The following is a 17,719-nucleotide window of genomic DNA, read 5'->3' as shown; positions in this document are numbered from 1 at the left end:
TGGGTGATGGGCTTATTTGGGGGCTGCTCTCTAGGCGTCATAGCACGTCGCAGATGAAAAACATGTTGCTCGAGGAGCCTTTGAGCATTTGAGTCGTGTGCTCACGTTCTGAATTGAATCACTTTTCCCCCTGAGAAGCGTGTGGGTCTTCCGGAGTGGACAGCGGCTGCTCGGCCACGGAAAATGGTCCCCCTCCACCTGTGGCCTACACTCCTCTGCCGAGACCATCAGGCCCGGCCTCCCAGACACATTCGGTCCGGGCTCAGGGGAACAGAAGGCCTGAGTCTTGAGGGATGCATCGTCCTAATTACAATCGGGGAGGCGGAGCGGGCGGAGCTCCCCCGGCTCTGCAAATCGGCGCTTTGGGTTTCTAACCCAGGGCAGAAAGTGTGGGAGCAGAGCCCCACACCAGCCAGTTTTGCCAACGTGCTTCGGGGGAGTCCTGGCGCCACTGTCCCCAGAGGGCAGGGAGCTGGGCTCGGCGGGGCGAGGGGGTGAGGAACAACCCGAGGCCGCAGGGCAGAGGCCTGGCTCTGAACCTCATGTTCCCTTCCTGCCCCGGGAGGCTCCGGGGCGGCCTGGGAACAGGGCGATGACGGCGACATGATGTGATGGATGTGACATCTGACCGGCCCCCGGGGGCATCTGGAGAAGGGAAGCCGAGCCTGAGTTAGTGGCGGATGGAAATCTCAGCCAGTTGTGCTCCCAACTGTGGTTACGTGGGCCTCTCTTCAATCGGGAAGGCGGCGTGTGTTTTTCTGTTTTGTTTTTCCCGGGAGGTTCCGGGTGGTCCGCTTTCAAAGGGAGGCGGATGGTTGCCGGGTCTGATTCAGACCCCGGACCCTCTTGTGACGTTCCCTCGGCTAAAACGGAGCGGCAGTCCGCGGCCAGGGCCACTGAGGGGAAGCATGTTTCTATGGGTATGAGATACACTATGTGACAGCCTCAGTGATACCCAGCACTGTGCAACCCTACTGCGTGCCAGGCTCTGAGTGTTTTACACAAACGAACTCATCCTGTCCTCACTCCCACCAGGCGAGTTAGTATCCCCACCAAGAGGCCAGGGGAGGCCAGATGACTGCCAGAGGCAGTGGCGTGCTCCGCGCCGAGCCTCGCCCCCCCCCCCCCCCCCCCCCCCCCCCCGCCCGCCCCTATGGCAGGTGGCAGAGCAGGGCTGGGGTGCAGGCCATCTGGCTCCAGAGATCTGCTTGCATCCACCTTTCTCTCTCAGATATGGAGAATAAGGCTGGGGCTGGGTGACAGTCACGGAGGCCTGGGGGCAGAGGGAAGCCATCCCTTCCTATTTTGACCTTGGTTACAAGGAAGGAACCAGTAGCCTAGAAGCCTGGAAATCTTTAAGAGTCCTCCACTGTGACCTAGGTCTGCTGCTGGGGGGCAGGGGGATGTGGAGAGAAAAAAGGAAAAAAAAGACTCTTGCTTAGACCATGGAGATAAAAGTTGCCTGCTGGCCGGGAGTCCAGGCCACCCCACGTCCTGGGTGGGAAGGGGAACAGAGCATCCTGGAATGTTGTTTCTGGAAGGCAGCTCCAAAGTCATGTAGACCCGAGGCCTCAGCTATCAGATAAGGGACCAGAGGCCCCGAATTCCATGACTCATCACGGTCATGTTATTGGTTGTGGGTGTAAGTGGCACCACTACGGAGTCCCATATGGCACAGACAGCCCTGATGAACACTCAATGGTCCTAGGCCTCAGCCTTGCTCTGCCTCCTAACTGCTGTGCCATTCGGGTCTCCGGGGCCTCAGTTTCCTCAGGTGTAAAATGAGGGTGGTGGCCTATGCAGTCACGAAGGTGGGCCTTGGTTGCTAATTCCACGCTTTGAGGACTATCCGTGCATTTAAAATATATATATATATTTTATTGATTTTTTTACAGAGAGGAAGAGAGAAGGATAGAGAGTTAGAAACATCGATGAGAGAGAATCATCGATCAGCTGCCTCCTGCACACTCCCTACTGGAGATGTGCCCACAACCAACGTACATGCCCTTGACCGGAATCGAACCTGGGACCCCTTCAGTCCACAGGCAGACACTCTATCCACTGAGCCAAACCAGTCTTGGCCTATCCGTGCATTTTTAAAAGATGGGTTTTTTCGACAAGTGTTGGCGAGGTTGCGGAGAAAAAGGAACTCTCGTGCACTGCTGGTGGGAATGCAGACTGGTGCAACCACTGTGGAGAACAGTGTGGAATTTCCTCAAAAAACTGAAAATGGAACTCCCATTTGATCCAGTAATCCCACTCCTAGGAATATATTCCAAGAAACTAGAAACACCAATCAGAAAGGATATATGCACCCCTATGTTCATAGCAGCACAATCTACAATAGCCAGAATTTGGAAACAGCCTAGGTGCCCGTCAGCAGATGATTGGATCCAAAAACTATGGTACATCTACACAATGGAATACTATGCTGCCATAAAAAAGAAGGAATTCTCATCATTTGCAGCAACCTGGATGGAATTGGAGAACATCATGCTGAGTGAAATAAGCCAATCAATGAAAGAGAAACACCACATGACCTCACTCATTTGTGGATAATAAAGTTCATTATAAACTGATGAACCAAAAGATAGATACAGAGACAGTAAAGCAACAAGCAGATTTCAGCGGGGAGGGGAGGAGGATCTGGGGGAGATAATAGATCAACTGAAGGACTTGTATCCATGCATATAAGTACAACCAATGGACATAAAACTCTGGGGAGGGAGGGGATGTGTGGGAGGGAGGGGGGAAAATCAATAAAATATATAAAAATAAATAAATGTTTAAAAAAATAAATAAAAAAAATAAAAGATGGGTTTTTACACAGAGATGAAGGGAGAGAGAGAAACATGCATGTGAGAGCAAAACATCGACGGGACGCCTCCTGCACGCCCCCTACTGGGGACGGAGCCCACAACCCGGGCGTGTGCCCTGACGGGGAACCGAACAGATGGGGTCACCTAACCTCACATTAAATAGGTAAGCAATTGCTGACCGCCTCCCCTCCCCCAACACACAGGTTGGCTCTAACCAGCCTCTTTGCCCAAAGTCAGGGGCGGTAATGCCTTCTTCTTGTTCTGCAGACCATCCAAGCACCACGGTGCCAATGTCTAACGGCCTCGTTTCCTTGTCTGGCCAAGGGATCTGTGGCCATTGCTCCCTGCTCATCTCTGCCCGCTCACCGCTCATCTATTTTCCAGACTCCGTGAGTCCAAATGCTTCCCACGACACGGCTGCTTATCTTCCACGACCCCTGGGGGCTGGAAGACAATCATGTCTGTGGGAATGTGACTAAAAGGGCTTCACAAACACCCAGAAAAGGCCAAGGCGATGCGGGGTTCAGGGTCACGGCTGCATTCGGCGAAGGCGGCTATTGAGGGTTTTCTGTCGGCAGTTGGTCCCTCCCCCCGATTCCCTTGTCCCAACCCCAAGGAAAACATTGTGCAAGTGGAAGCCAAGAGATAATGGTGACTCGGGAGCTTGTTGGGAGCCCGGTGTGTGTGTGTGTGTGTGTGTGTGTGTGTGTGTGTGTGTGGACTTCCCTTGGTGGCAGGGTCCAGGCCAGCCTCCGTTGGGGGGGAGCCTTTGGGTCAGAAGGACCGGGCCTAAGGGTGGTGTGCACGCTCCAGGTGGTCTGGCAGAGCCTCGTTTCATGAAACACTGGGTTCAAAGGATGAATCAGGGTGTGATACCGAAAAAGAGAATCCCCGCATTGTTTCAAATGTTATGATTTGAAGGAACATCTAGAGCTTTTGCTAAAGACTCTCCAGGCTGCGGTGGTCTGATAACAGGGTTAGAGGAAATGGAATTTCCATGTTGTAGCCTCAAGAGTTGTTTGCTGACCTAAAGTGAGAGAGAGAGAGAGAGAGAGAGAGAGAGAGAGAGAGAGAGAGAGAGAGAGAGAGAGAGATGGGGGGGGGCACACAGATCTTCCCAGGACCCCAGTTCAGAGCAGCCTTAACACAGTGTCTGCCCCTGGGCCTGAAGACTGGAGGGACACCAGAGTCCTCCCATCTGTTTTCTAGGTCTCACGTTCCAAGGAAACCAATTCTCATCTCTATACTAAGTTCAAATACAAATAGAACGAACACCAGCTAACACTAGCTACTATTTTGCTACTATTTTAAGTGCTCTGGGCATACACCGAACCCTTAAAAACAGCCATGGGCAGAGGGCACTGCTATCAGTAGGGTGATCATATAGTTTATTGTCCAAACGGAGACATTTCTGAGAGTGAAGTGGGGGAGTCAACCAGACAGAAGAGCGTGCTAGAGACATAGGTCAGTGGCAGGCAAACCGGAACATCTGGTTCCCTCATTTTCCACTCCCAGTTTAGAGCTAAGAACACTCAGGCTCACAGACGTTAAGTAACCTGTCTTGTACCTGTCAGCGTTGGCCCTGGATATATGAGCTTCATCTCCAAAATCCCCGGCAGGATGATCACAGTCCTGCTCCACCTTCCTCGCACCCTGGCTGAATGCCCTCTGTCCCAACCACACCTGGATCATCTTTTTCTTTTTTCTTTTTTTTAAAATCTTCACCGGATGATATGTTTATTGATTTTAGAGAGGAAGGGAGAGAGAGTGAGAGAAACATCGATTGGTTTGCCTCCCTTATATGCCCTGACCAGGAATCAAACCAGCAACATTTTGGTGTATGGACGATGTTCTAATCAACTGAGCCACCCAGCCGGGGCCTGGACCAGCATCTTATGGTTTATCTTTTCAACAGACCTCAGAGCAGAGCTCCTATTGTGATTATAAATTTCTCCCTCTACCCGCAAGTCAGCCCCTGTCATGATCTACATGTCTGATTGGGAGGTGGCACTTCTGGTGGACCTTGGAGGATGAAAAAGAAACTTTTGGAGAGTGAAGAGAGAAGGGGGGAAGGTAATTCCAGGCAGAGAGGAACAGCATATGCAGAAAACATGGAGGCACAAACAATAGAGTGAAGTCTAGAGAGCCTAGAGTTCAACCTGGCTAAAGCATTGGGTGAATGTTGGGTCGTAGTGGTCTGGAATGAGGCAGGAGAGGGGGCCCTGGACCTGGGGGAGGGCCTTGCAGGTGAATCTTAGGAGGAGCCAGTTACCCAGACGTGATCAATGTGGCTCAAACAGAGGAACCACTTTCTACCTGGGACCTGTGGTCCTAGTGATATATTTCCAACAAGCTAAGGCATAGATGCCCTCTTTCTACTGGCCCATTCCATGGCTGTATTCTGGCTCAGTGGTCAGCAAACTCATTAGTCAACAGAGCCAAATATCAACTGTACAACGAGTGAAATTTCTTTTGAGAGCCGAAAACCGACTTCTGCGCATGGGCCACGAAGTTTCAATCGCACTGTACGTGCGCGCCCGCACGTGGTATTTTGTGGAAGAGCCACACGCAAGGGGCCAAAGAGCCACATGAGGCTCTCAAGCCGCTGTTTGCAGACCACTGCTCTGGTTGGTTGGGTTCTGGGGATGGGAAAGGTCACCAATTTGTCTGTGAATCGAGTTCAGAGTGCATCACTGCCTTGAATGCACTCACATCCAAGGAAAGAAAAATGGGAAGATTCGATCAGCAGAGGAACCCACTCAGCGACAACTCAGTGGTTTCTGTGGAGCAGGCTGGGCATCCTCGCCAGCGTGGGTCTCGGGTGAAGCGGATCTAAGCTCTGTTTGTTGAAGTGACTTGGATGAAAGGGGGCATAGATTCACTCTCTGAAAACACATGTTTCCTGTTAACTGACATTTATCTGCTAATCACGGGATTTATGTTCTTGGTTACATCCTTGGGCCTCTTTTCCATCTCGTGTTACACCCACTGCAGCTGATGGCAACTGGGTAAACATGACCCGCCCCCTGCCTGGCCACCTGTCCCTCTGAATTCACATGCCCCTTGACTTTGAAAACCCAGAGAATGTTTTGCATGCCTCCTTTGCTCATTTCAAGGCATCAGAAGACACAGTTCCCTTTCTGCCATGGGAGGCTGGCCATTGACCCCAGTGGCTCTGGTGACATTAATTTTAGAACTCCAAGGTTTGAAGTAAAAATCCTATATAATAAAAGCCTAATGTGCTAAGTGTCCAACCCTTTGTTTGACCATTCGATGACACGCACTGACCACCAGGGGGCAGATGCTCCGACTGGTAGGTTGGCTTGCTGCTAGGGTCCAGCTGATTGGGACTGGGTGAGATGGGCAGGACACGCCTTGGAACCCTTCTATGGTCCCTCCCTGGCCCCGATCATGCACCGGTGGGGTCCCTCAGCCTGGCCTGTGCTCTCACAATCCAGGACCCCTCAGGGGATGTCGGAGAGCCGATTTCGGCCCGATCCCCCCAGGCCAGGCCCAGGGACTCCACCAGTGTACTGCACCTCTAGTAATATTCATAAAATAATTGAGAAATGATACCAAACAGCTCATGAGGCCAACCTAAGATGTTTTCTACTCAAGGGATAAATAAGAATTCAATTTCCCATTCAACAAAAGGTGAACTGTGATAACTGTGTTACAGGGTCCTTTATATGTGCCTTATGTTAAGCCTCATGGCTATGATTTACTATTGAACGTTTCTTCGTATTGGCCAAAGAACAGTAAAAGATGACAATATATGAATCATAAATCCTAGGACACATGCTTTCACATTATCACTATTCGTTTCAAGCCTTTCCAATAACCTAGAAGGTGTGGATCCATTCATGTACCCTCATTTTTCAATGACCAATGACACTATTGACGTTGAAACAGGAGAGAAATGGTGACAACCATTTGGGAAGCCCCTTTTTTAACCATGCCAGGCTTTATGCTGTGGATGCATTCGCAAGGTTGAGAACACACTTTCTCTGTGTGTATGCATCATATCACGTCAAGGAAGGTGCTCTCTGAAGCCTGCTTTGGTGGGCCCTTCTGAAGAGTTACAGATTCTTTCACGTTGTGGAAAGGGCGCCCTTGTGTATTAGTTCAGTACGTTCTGATTTTCTGGCATTTGCCTCTGGGTGTAGCTGGAGACTCCAACGTGTTCACATGGACAGACAACAGGAAAAACACTTGGATGATCACAAGGGTACGAGGTGAGTGAAATGGGGATCTAGCTCTGGACATCCCCTCTGAGCCCTGATCCTCAAATGAAGAGCCATGTTCTGTTCTGTACTGAAAAGGGGGAAGGAGAGCGGGGTAGCAGCCGCCCATAATCCCAGCTCGCTGCCCAAGCTGCAGAGACGGGGATGGAGTGGGAGGAGCAAGAAATTCACGAATGACGTTACACCATTTAATTTCTGGAAAGGGAAAGACCTTTAAAAAGCCAGAAGAGAGAAGCACTTTAGGTGCCCTCTCTCTTCCCAGTTGAAAATGATCTTTTAAAGAAAACACCTGCTTTCCTCACCCCCCTGCCCCACCCCGGAAGCCCAGCACCACTGCGAAAAGTCATACCAGATCTGAAAGGTCAGGATGTTACTGAGACCAAAACGGAAACAGAAAATGAAGGGGAGAAACAGAAAATAAAGGGGCGAAGTCTCAAAACCAATGTCCCAGGGGAGGAGAGAACATGATGTACTGGACAATTTTGAGGAGTCTGCCATTATTTCGTTAAAAGATCGCACTTTCTAGGATACCAGCTAATGACTCTCAGCACCCCCACCACTAGCTCTAGGTTTTGGCTAAAAAACATCGGGGCTCCCTCTCCACCCCCCAACACCCTTTCCTCTGGGTGTGACAGGCCGACACCCTGCCCAGTCACAGCGTGCGGGCCCCCAGCAGGCTGCCCGGTGGTGGAACAGAACCATCTGCTGCTCCTCCCAGAGAGCCCGGCCTCCCAGGGGGGCCCGCGTCACCAGCGTGGCCTTGTACCCCAGTTAAAGGGATACAGACGGGATGCAGTTTCGGAGACGCGGTGACACCAAAGAATTTCCAGATGCGGCCAGACTCTCTTTCGCGAAACAGCGAGACAGAAATACGTTATCTGAGCACTTGACATGCATGCCACAAATGTTTTCCTTCCACAGATAATGGCACAGTTGGGAGCAGAACGGTCTGCTGATTTGGATAATAAATGAGTCAGTCACGGCGCCCAGCCCCTCTGGCCCCGTGGGACCCAACACAGTTCTCGGAATTGTATGGGATTCTTTAAATTCTGCTTCTAGCTCCTGGACTCATCTTCCCGTAGAGGATAAAGCAGCACTCCTACGGACTCGCTGAGTGACCTCTGCGTTTACTAGGTGTGACATTTTATCATCGCCCCTTCATAAAAAGCTAAAGGAGTCATTTTTCCCACCGTTGTGTGGGCGACCATCTGTCTGACCTCTTACACAACTTCTGAGCCATCAGAGCGGTGAAAAGAGAAAGCTACATGTCAGTCACGAAGCCTAAAGTGTCCTGGCTTCTGGGAGGCCTGGGATATGCATGCTCGAGGGCCGTGGTCGGCAAACTGCGGCTCTCAAGCCACACGTGGCTCTTTGGCCCCTGGAGTGCGGCTCTTCCACAAAATACCACGGCCTGGGCGAGTCTATGTTGAAGAAGTGGCTTAGAAGTTTACGTTGAAAAAACGTGGCTCTCCAAAGAAATGTCAATCGTTGTCCTGTTGATATTTGGCTCTGTGGACTAATGAGTTTGCCAACTGCCGCCATAGGGGATAAGTTTCGATTATGAAGGAGGAGTGAGTGAGTGAAGTGGCTCCCTGAGCCGGGGAGATAATGCCTCATCCATGCCTGACGCTGCTGTCAAGTTGCTTTCGGGAGCCACTTGGGGTGTCTGTCAGAAAGGGGTTCTCCTGGTTTTGTGCTCCCACAGCAGCCACAACCCGTCCTCGCTGGCCACGTGAGAATACATGTTTCTGGGCCCTGGCCGGTGAGCCCCTGGATCCTCAGTGAGGGTTCCTGCGACTGACTTTGGTAACGACCCGTCACCCCTGCCCCGCCAGGGCTCCTGACACGCTGCTTTGAAGGAACAGAGGAAGGAACGAAGGAATGTCAACTGCGAGATGGGCGATGTTTAAGGCCAGAAAACACCAGGTACCCACGCCTGGGCATTCCGGGGGGCCACACCCCGCAAGGAGGCCTTCCTGCTTCCAGACGTCCCCGCAGCCCCATCGCAGGCCCACGGGCTCCTGAGAAGGCCGGCGCCCGGCTCAGCGGGAGAGGCCCCGTGGGCTTGATTCCTGGGCTCTGTCCACGCGGGTGAAAGGGCAGCCTCTGGACCTCACTGTGCAAGACCCTGGCTCACCCGGTTCTGGGACACACGCTCTCTCCCTCCGTCCGGAACTGAAACGGAGCCCGGAGCCCGGAGCCCTGAGTCCAGGAACGTAACTCGCACTCCAGAATTCTGTCAGCCATCTCCCCCTTTCTAAGTGTTTGGCTTCTGTTGAGAAAAACAAAAAAAGCCGAAGCCAACCTAATCCTGACCTATTTCAGGAACTTGGCTATTCAACTCATACTCAGGCATGTGCAGAAAGAAGAAAAAGGAAAAAAAAATGATTTGAGCCTATGGCTGAAATCAGCAGACTGTGTGTGTGGGGGTAGGGGGGCGGGAGGGAGGGAGGAAAGAAGGGGGCGAAAGAAGGGAAAGAAGAGAAGGGGAAAAGAGAAGGAGGAGAGAGAGAGAGAGAAAGAGAGAGGTTTCATGATACTTCTGGCCAAAATTTTAGACTTTAAATTTGCTCTTGGAAGCCTCTCTATTTGACAAGTGATTCAGCCCTTTGTATTTTTTATTTAAAAATATTTTTTATTTCAGAGAGGAAGGGAGAGGGAGAGATAGAAACATAAATGATGAGAATCATTGACTGGCTGCCTCTTGCATGTCCCGCACTGGGGATTGAGCCCACAACCTGGGCATGTGCCCTGAGCAGGAACTGAACCATAACCTCCTGGTTCACAGGTCGACGCTCAACCACTGAGCCACGAGAGGCAGGGTCTTCAGCCTTTTTTATTTATGTCCACGTTGAAACTGGGGATTCCAGTTCAATGCCAATTTGCCGAGTTTCTGGAACATACGGGGTGCACGCTAGATGTGTTGTAGTGTATACAGATGTGTCAGGACACACACCTGTCCTAAGGCAGAAGGAAATATTTGTGATGATGGCAGAGAGGATGTGTGAATTGAGTCTTGAGGTGTGCGTGGGCTCAAGGGGGCCCGGGGAGGTGCATGGTGGATGGTTCAGCAGCCTTCAGGGTCCAGAGTGGCTGGAAGACAAGGTCAGGGATGAGGCTGGAGGCAGAGGATATTGGCCTAAAGGTGGGCTGTGCAGGGTTTTGAACTTCATGGTTTTGGCCATTAAGATCTCCTTGTTGATTTTTAAAATTATTATTATTATTATTATTATTATTATTATTATTATTATTATTTCTACAGAGAATCTCTGGGTGCCTGAGGGTTACACAGAAAAATAATTAGGAGTGGAAGTTAGTAAGTTCTCAAACGGCTAACGGGGTCCTACCTGCCTGAGTAATTACATTTGTGAGGAGGAGAGGTTGAGTAAAGAGGCATCTCCGTCTGGCACTCAGTTTTGAATTTTTATTTATTTGGACCGTATGGAGAGAGCAAAGAGAAGGGCCCAGGACAGGAAAAAGAGAATCAAAGGAATTACGATCAGGCCCAGGCTGGGTAGCCCAGTTGGTTGGTGTCCTCCTGATACACCAAGGTTACAGGTTCAAGCTCCAGTTGGGGCGCATACAACAAGCAACCAACGAATGCACACCTAAGCGGAACAACACCTCGATGTCTGGGTGTCTGTCCGTCTGTCTCTCTCTCATGATGTTTTGTGGAAGAAAAGTGGGAAAAATGACTAAGCAACAGCCCAACTCCACAGTGGGAGCAGGCAACCATTTCCTATTTTAGCTCAGAAAAGGTCAGGGGAATCGGAGCATGGAGAATCGGATAATCATAGAATACGCACTTCCAGCGGGAGCAGGAAGGCTCCTCGCAGTGCACTTGGTGGGAACACAGACCCTTTGTCCTGGGGTGATGTCCTGATTGTGTTCTGTTCAAAGGCCCAGGGTTAGATCCTGTAATCCCCAAATCCACCCCGGGGAGGGGTTTCCTCCCCCGCTTCCCTCTCTTATCCCCTCATCTTACAGCATGAGCTGTGTTAGGAATGGCTCACTTTACATGACATCACTTAAGTGACAGGATATGGAGGAAAAGCATGCACTTCACCCACGGACTTCGCATCCTGGGGAGGGTTCCTCAGCCTTGACCTCTTAGAGCAGGCACCTCCCACCCATGATGAGCACTGACTTGGGATAGAGCGAGTTCTTGAATTTTTACAGATAAAAACTGAGGGTAAAGGTGGAGGAAAAAAAGAACATGTGTTTGCCAGTGGGGAGAGGAGTAGATGCTGGAAGAGGGGGAGGAGAGAGTTGTTGGATTCTGCTGTGGGTTAGTTGCGGGGCTGCTTTAAAGTGCCAGGCCTGGCTTATGTACAAGTGAAGTCTTGGCCTCCAGTAGGCCTGCTGCAGGGGAGACTTCTTGTTGCAATTACCCTCCCTGCACAACCAAGTCGTAAAACCCAGGATGCTTCTCATGCAAACGGCGCCCCCACAGCCGGCCAGCTTTGGAGATCGGTGTTCCTGTCAACTGCCTCTGCCAGCGGAGTGAGCGATCTGCTTTGAGGCAGAAAGCTCCCCCCGAGTGAGCGCCCACGAGCACACACACCCGGACTCCCCGATGCCCAACGTGGACACTGTGCCCGGGCAGCGTGGGGGTTGTCGGGGTAGCGTGGGGGCAGCGTTTCTAAGGAGAGAAACCAAATAGGGCTAAAACCAAGGAGAGAAAATTCTCAGGAAGCTGTCTGGGCGGGGCCTTCATATGCAAATATCACATTACAAACTCCTGAGACAGCCCTGGTCCCCCTAACCCTCCCCAAGGAAGGTCTCAGTGAGTCTGCCTGAGGAGTCCTCGCTCTGTCTACTTTTCTCCACAGCATTTACCAGGGGCATGATACACCATGTCTGTCTTATTTATGTATTCTGTCTCTCTCCACCCGAATCTACATGAGGTCTGGAAATGAGGATTTATTTATTTATTTATTTATTTTTTCTGTTTCGTTCCCTACAGGAAGCCAGCGCTCGGAGGGCAAAGTATTTGTTGAATCCGGCACAGACTGAATATACAGCCACGGGTTGGGCTGAGATCTCTGAGCCCCAGTGGAGAAACAAGGAGATGCTGGACTTTGCAGAAGCTGGGAGATGAGAAGAGCCAGCGAGAAAGGCAGAACCAAGGGAACGTGGTGGCCTGGGAACCAAGGAAGTCAAGAGGCCATGGGAATGACCTCCTGCTGGCTTCTCTTGAGACAAAACCACCTAGAGTGGACTCAGGACCAGAAAGACTGGCATATTCTGCATCAGCTTGAGCTTCAATTTGCACTTAGGTTTTATAAGCCAATGTTCGCGCTCTGAGAAGCTTTATGAACGCTGTGGACCTTTCCGGCAGAAAAATGCATCCAGGCAATTGTCAAGACGGCAGATGGTTGCTGGGGTTTCCCAAGTCAGTGAAGTGTACCCCAGAAATCAGGCCCACACCCAATCCCAACCTCTCCCCCAAAAGTTTTTCTGATGGCATGAGCCACACTGCCCCAATGGAAACATTCAGGTGTGACAGGTCTCCAGGTGTCTCCAAAGATTAGGAGTTAGCGTCCTAGGCCCTAGGGTGGAACACAAAACGGGAATGAGCTGGTTCTGGTCTGAAAGCAACGGGTGAAACGAAGGAGAACTCACCACCACCTCCTGGATGTGAAACATCTCTGCGCCTCCAGGTGACAGTCGATTAGGGAAAGAGATGCTGACAGATGCCCCGGGGAGGGTGCTCGGCCCGGTGTTGTAGACCTTCGGGTGTGAGAAACACATGGCACGTGTTAACAGAAGGAAGTGTCTTCATTTCATGTCATGCAATATACGCTCTGAACTTATTTGCAGGGATTCACAGGGGTTCTGGGGTTTGGGATCTAGAAGGTCACGACTTAAAGTGAAATATCAAATGATGGGAGATTTCAACGTCCTTGTCCCTCAGAGACAAACTAGGTTGTCCTAAAACCAAATGATTTCACCTACAGAAAGGGCTGTTTTACTACACTGTCCAGCGGATATGGTTTCTCCATAACTTATAGGTTACCACTTGCTAACATTGCTCGATGACATCTGTGTGCCTCTTTCCTTTCCCAGCATTTGGTCCTATAAAACTTTAGCCCTCTCATCCCCCTATCGTCCTCCCTATTTTCTGTGACTAGCGGCCTATCATCTCCCGAGGAATGAGAGAAAAGGTGGTGCCTCAGAAAGACCGATAAGAGAAAGGAGATGGAGGGAAGGGTGAACATGGGACTCAAGGAGAAAGTGGGATATGAAGAAGAAGAAAAAAGATGGGTAGATGTGTAGAGGCAGGAAGTTGATTAGTGGAGGCCTAGGGTTGGGATGTAGCGGAGATGGGGAGTGTGGTAGACAACAGAATGCCCACCCAACCCTCCAAAGACATCCATGTCCTAATCTGTGAAATAAAGAGCTTATCTTGGATTTTCCAGGCAGGTGCAGTGTAAACACATGGGTCCTTATAGAAGGAAGAAGGCAACAGGGTCAGAATCAGGGAGATGTGTTGTGAGAAGGACTTGTTAACGTAAAGAAACATTCAAACCTGTAAAGAAATTTTATGAGTTTATTTGAGCCAAACTGTCAGTTATTGCCGGGAAGCAGAATCTCAACATACTGGGATAATGCTCCGGAGAATGGCGGTTTTTTGCTTCGTTTTAAACATTCCAGTCAAGAGAGAAGATGTGAGTTACATGGATTCCACTGGTGCTTGATTAGGGAGGTGGGAGAAAGCAAAGCGGAGAAACCTCTGGGATTGGATAAGAAGTGAATAAGACACACACTTCTTTTACTCAGGTGGATGCAGTCAACAATTAACTCAGTAACAATGAGGGGACTGTGGTCTCCACAGAGCGATGCCTGTGCTTCGAGGGGTCGGGAAAAGGAAAACGACTTTGACTTCCCAACGATACATTATCGTAGATGCAAAAAGACAATAATAGACAGGCTCAGGTAAGGTAAAGATTGACCTTAGTCAGGGAGGATACTGGCTTAGGACATGACTACCCACCATAACTGCTTTTAGTTAAAGTTTTCATCTCAGACCATCCTTTGGGATGACTTTGTCTCTGAGTTTGCAAGGCAGCCATGCAGGCCTCCCCTGAGTGAGTCAGGTGAGCATGTGACCCCTTTTCTTCCACAGAGTCAACCAGTCATTGCTGGCTGGGAAGGTGAAGGGGACCCCGTGCCAAAGAATGCGGCCGCCTCCAGAAGCTGGAAGAGGCAGGAAAGCAGATTCTCCCCTGGAGCCTCCGGAAAGGCACGTGGCCCGCTGACACGGAGATTTCAGCCCCGTGAGACCCATACGGACTTCTGGGCCGCGACTCTCCAAGATGAATGTGTGTTGTTTTAGGCTTCTCCGTTTGAGGCCATTAGTTACAGCAGCGACAGGAAACTAATAGAGGGATAAGGAGATTCTTTTTGGGGAGTGGTGACATGTTCTAAATTAGGTTAGGGTGATCGTTGCCCAGTTCTGCAAATGTGCTAAAAACCACTGAATTGCACATTTTAAGTAGATGAACTTGAAGGTATGTGAATGATATCTCAATAAGATGTTATTATTATTTATTTTTTAAAAAGATGGGTTAGGAGCAAGAGAAAGGAAGAAGTGAAATGCTACTCCACAGCCTGGGGACCGGAGAGAGAATTCAGGGGCTCCAGGCGCCTCTGAAGTTGAGGTCAGCAGGGCACACACGACAGAATATATCAGGATCCGGCTCCAGCCAGCTCCTCCTTAAAAAAGTGTCTTCACTTTTTTTTTCTTCCAATAGTTGGTTCTGTTTCAAAGAACCAAAAAAAAAAAAAAAAAAAAAAAGAGCAGAGATGAGCTGTCATTGCCAACTCTTGATTCAAGAGGAACAAAATTCACCAAGAACAACAACCCTAAGACACAAGAAAAGGAAGGGGAATATCCAACCACAACCGACATAACCGATCTGAAGTGAAACCGGAGAGCACAGAACGGAGAGGAAATCTACTGGCCTGTCTGGGAGATCCCCGATAGAGCCCGCGTTGGGGGAGGAAAGAAGAAACTGGTTTGATTGGCGTTCCTTCACTGAGGGCTTGTATTGCCACATTCATTCATTTTTAACAAATTTTCACATTTCACTCTCTGCAAATGTTCTTTCTCGGGCAGCATCTGCATTATTTTCCATCATTTTTTCAGGTAAGGGAATTGATCGACTCTTGATTTAAACACACTCACACACATGCACAAAACCACACAGAAAAAAAGCCTATCATTGGTCAACAAATGATCTGTCTCTGTTAAGGTCGCCCTGGTGAAATGTAGGATCCAGTCCTAAGACTAGTCTGCCTGCTTTTCTTCCATCTGCGTGTGCTGTGGAGTCTTGAATCAACTGCGTCGCTCACTGGACAATAGCTTTTAAAAGGCACCACAGCAACATCCCTTTATCTTAAAAAGAAAAAGAAAAAAAAGTCTTATATTCTCCTTCAGGAGTGATGTCGCCAGAATAAGGAAGGAGAAGCGACTTGTCCACACTCCTGACCTGCCCCTCCCCCATGACTTCCCCTCCTTGGCCATCAGCACCATCAGCGTGGCCGGTGGCCTTCCTGCAGATGGTCACAGTAATGACAGCTCCACCGGAAAACGGGCCGTGAGAGAGTGCTCAGGGAACCTGTCGGCTTTGCTGACACAAGAGAACCTCCCTCTGACAGTCCCAGCCAGCGCCCTTAATCCTGACGGAATGGCATCTTCTTCCTCCGGCAACTGGGAATCTCGGGGTGCATCTAAGGGCACGTCCATCACTCTTCCGGGGGCCCCGGCTCTCTAGCTCATCTCCTCAATCGGGTCGGATGGATGTCTAGAAACACGAAACTTTAAGCTCTCCGTAAAAATGCCTCCAGAGAAACATGACTCAACCGCATGCCCGCAGATTTTTTTCTTTAAGGGGAAGATAACATTTTTGAATCTTTTGTGTAAACTGCTATTCCTCATTGCTCTCTCCTCTACATCCCATGGCCTGTGCCACGCGGACCCTTTCACATTTTTATTTTTTGTTCATCTTCACCCGAGGATAGTTTCCCATTGATTTTTAAGGAGGATGGAAGAGAGGGAAAGACAGAGAGAAACATCGATGGCAAGAGAGATACATCGATTGGATGCCTCCTGCATGAGCCCTGACTAGGGCCTGGGCCAGGGAGGAGTCTGCAACCAAGGTATGTGTCCTTGATCAGAATCGAACCCGAGACTTTTTGGTCTGCAGGCCGATGCTCTATCCACAGAGCCAAACCGGCCAGGCATGAACCCTTTCAAATAATTTTCTTGACTGTGTCTTTTGTTGCAGGACATCTAGGAACTCTAAGAGTAGCTAAGTAATTAAAATGAAAGTGACTTAAGGAAAATGAAATAGCTCCCCCTGGTCTTTATCTGTCTCCCTCCCACCCCCATCCAATTACAAAAAGCAAAGGAGGGAAATAAATGAATCCTGAGCAGCCAGTCAGAAAGGGAGGTCCTGTTCCCAGCAATCGCTCTAAGGTTTCAAAAGCAGTTCTGACCCCATCCTTCCTCCCCTCCTCTCCCCTCCCCTCCCCCAATAAATCAGGCCTGGGGAGCGACAGCTGGGCCTGGCTGGCGGGAGGCGCATCCTCTCTGAGCAGGAGCCATGTGCTATCCATCCTGGCTGCTGAGGTCTCTCGCCTGGGAGGACACTGTTCGTGTGCCCTCACAGATGTTTTACTGCCACGTCCTCTGGACCCTCACCCCGTCATTACTGGTCACCCCCTTGGTCCATCTATGAGTAGCCACAGGTAAATAAAATAAAGTTTATTTGACCACAGGAATGAGTACCAGGCCAGGAAACCACCTTCTCCAGGGGGAAGGGTGTAGAGGAGGCGGGGGACAGCTCTGGGCAAAGCAGGGTGGCTGCTCAATGCCCGGCCGGTCCTGGACTCGGCCCCGGCTCTCCCAGCTCTGGGCCCTGCAGCCTGTCCTCCATGTCCCTGTGTCCGTCAACGCAGAAGGACGGACTGGAGGATGCGGAGGCCCCTCGGGCTCTGTATTTAGAGTCTCCCATTGAACAGGGCTGGCCTGAGATTGATGCCTTAGAGCAGGCGGGCACTCTGTGGCCTGCAGGCCCGAGCTGGCCCGCTGCCTGTCTCCACACAGCCTGCGAGCTAAGAATGGCTTTACGTGTTTCAGTGGCTGGGGGGGAGGGGGAAAGTAAAAAAAAAAAAAAAAGGTAACATTTCATGACATATGAAAATGACAGAAAATTCAAATTTCAGTGTCCATCACCACAGTTTTGTGTCTGAATCGCCCGGGGCTGCTTCTGCACTACAGGAGTTGAATAAGTTGCCCTAGAGATGGCATGGCCTGCCCAGCCTAAAATACTTGCCCTCCGGCCCTTTCCAGAAAGTCTGCCCACCCCTGGCTTAGAGAAGGAATGCTGTCCCTGCGATGGCCAGTCCACAGTGCGTGGCCCTGAGAACCCAGGGGGAAGGGGACGAGGCAAATCCTCGAGGCTGCCCTGCCCGAAATGGAATTTGAAATAACTCCCTCTGGTTTTTATCTCTCTCTCTCCCACCCCCATCCAATTACATGGAGAACTGAAAGGGTCCTTTGGGGACCATGTAGTCCGGGTTGCTGGTCTGGGCCTCAGCACCAGGAGGCCTCCTGGTGGCCACCATGCACCTCTCCTTGTAAGTGTT

General features: G+C 50.5%; 1 protein-coding gene across 1 annotated transcript in view; it reads right to left on the bottom strand.

Moving 5' to 3' along the window:
• Positions 1–17,719, bottom strand: part of ITGA9 (integrin subunit alpha 9) — a 242,502-nt gene that overhangs the window by 35,706 nt on the left and 189,077 nt on the right. Inside the window, exon 23 of the mRNA XM_036431802.2 lies at positions 12,689–12,796. Within this exon, the coding sequence (XP_036287695.1) occupies positions 12,689–12,796 (108 nt within the window). The remainder of the gene's footprint in view (positions 1–12,688; positions 12,797–17,719) is intronic.

The sequence above is a fragment of the Pipistrellus kuhlii genome, unplaced genomic scaffold (genome assembly GCF_014108245.1).
Source record: "Pipistrellus kuhlii isolate mPipKuh1 unplaced genomic scaffold, mPipKuh1.p scaffold_m20_p_11, whole genome shotgun sequence".
Classification (NCBI taxonomy): domain Eukaryota; kingdom Metazoa; phylum Chordata; class Mammalia; order Chiroptera; family Vespertilionidae; genus Pipistrellus; species Pipistrellus kuhlii.
This window is presented reverse-complemented; position numbering and strand designations above follow the sequence as displayed.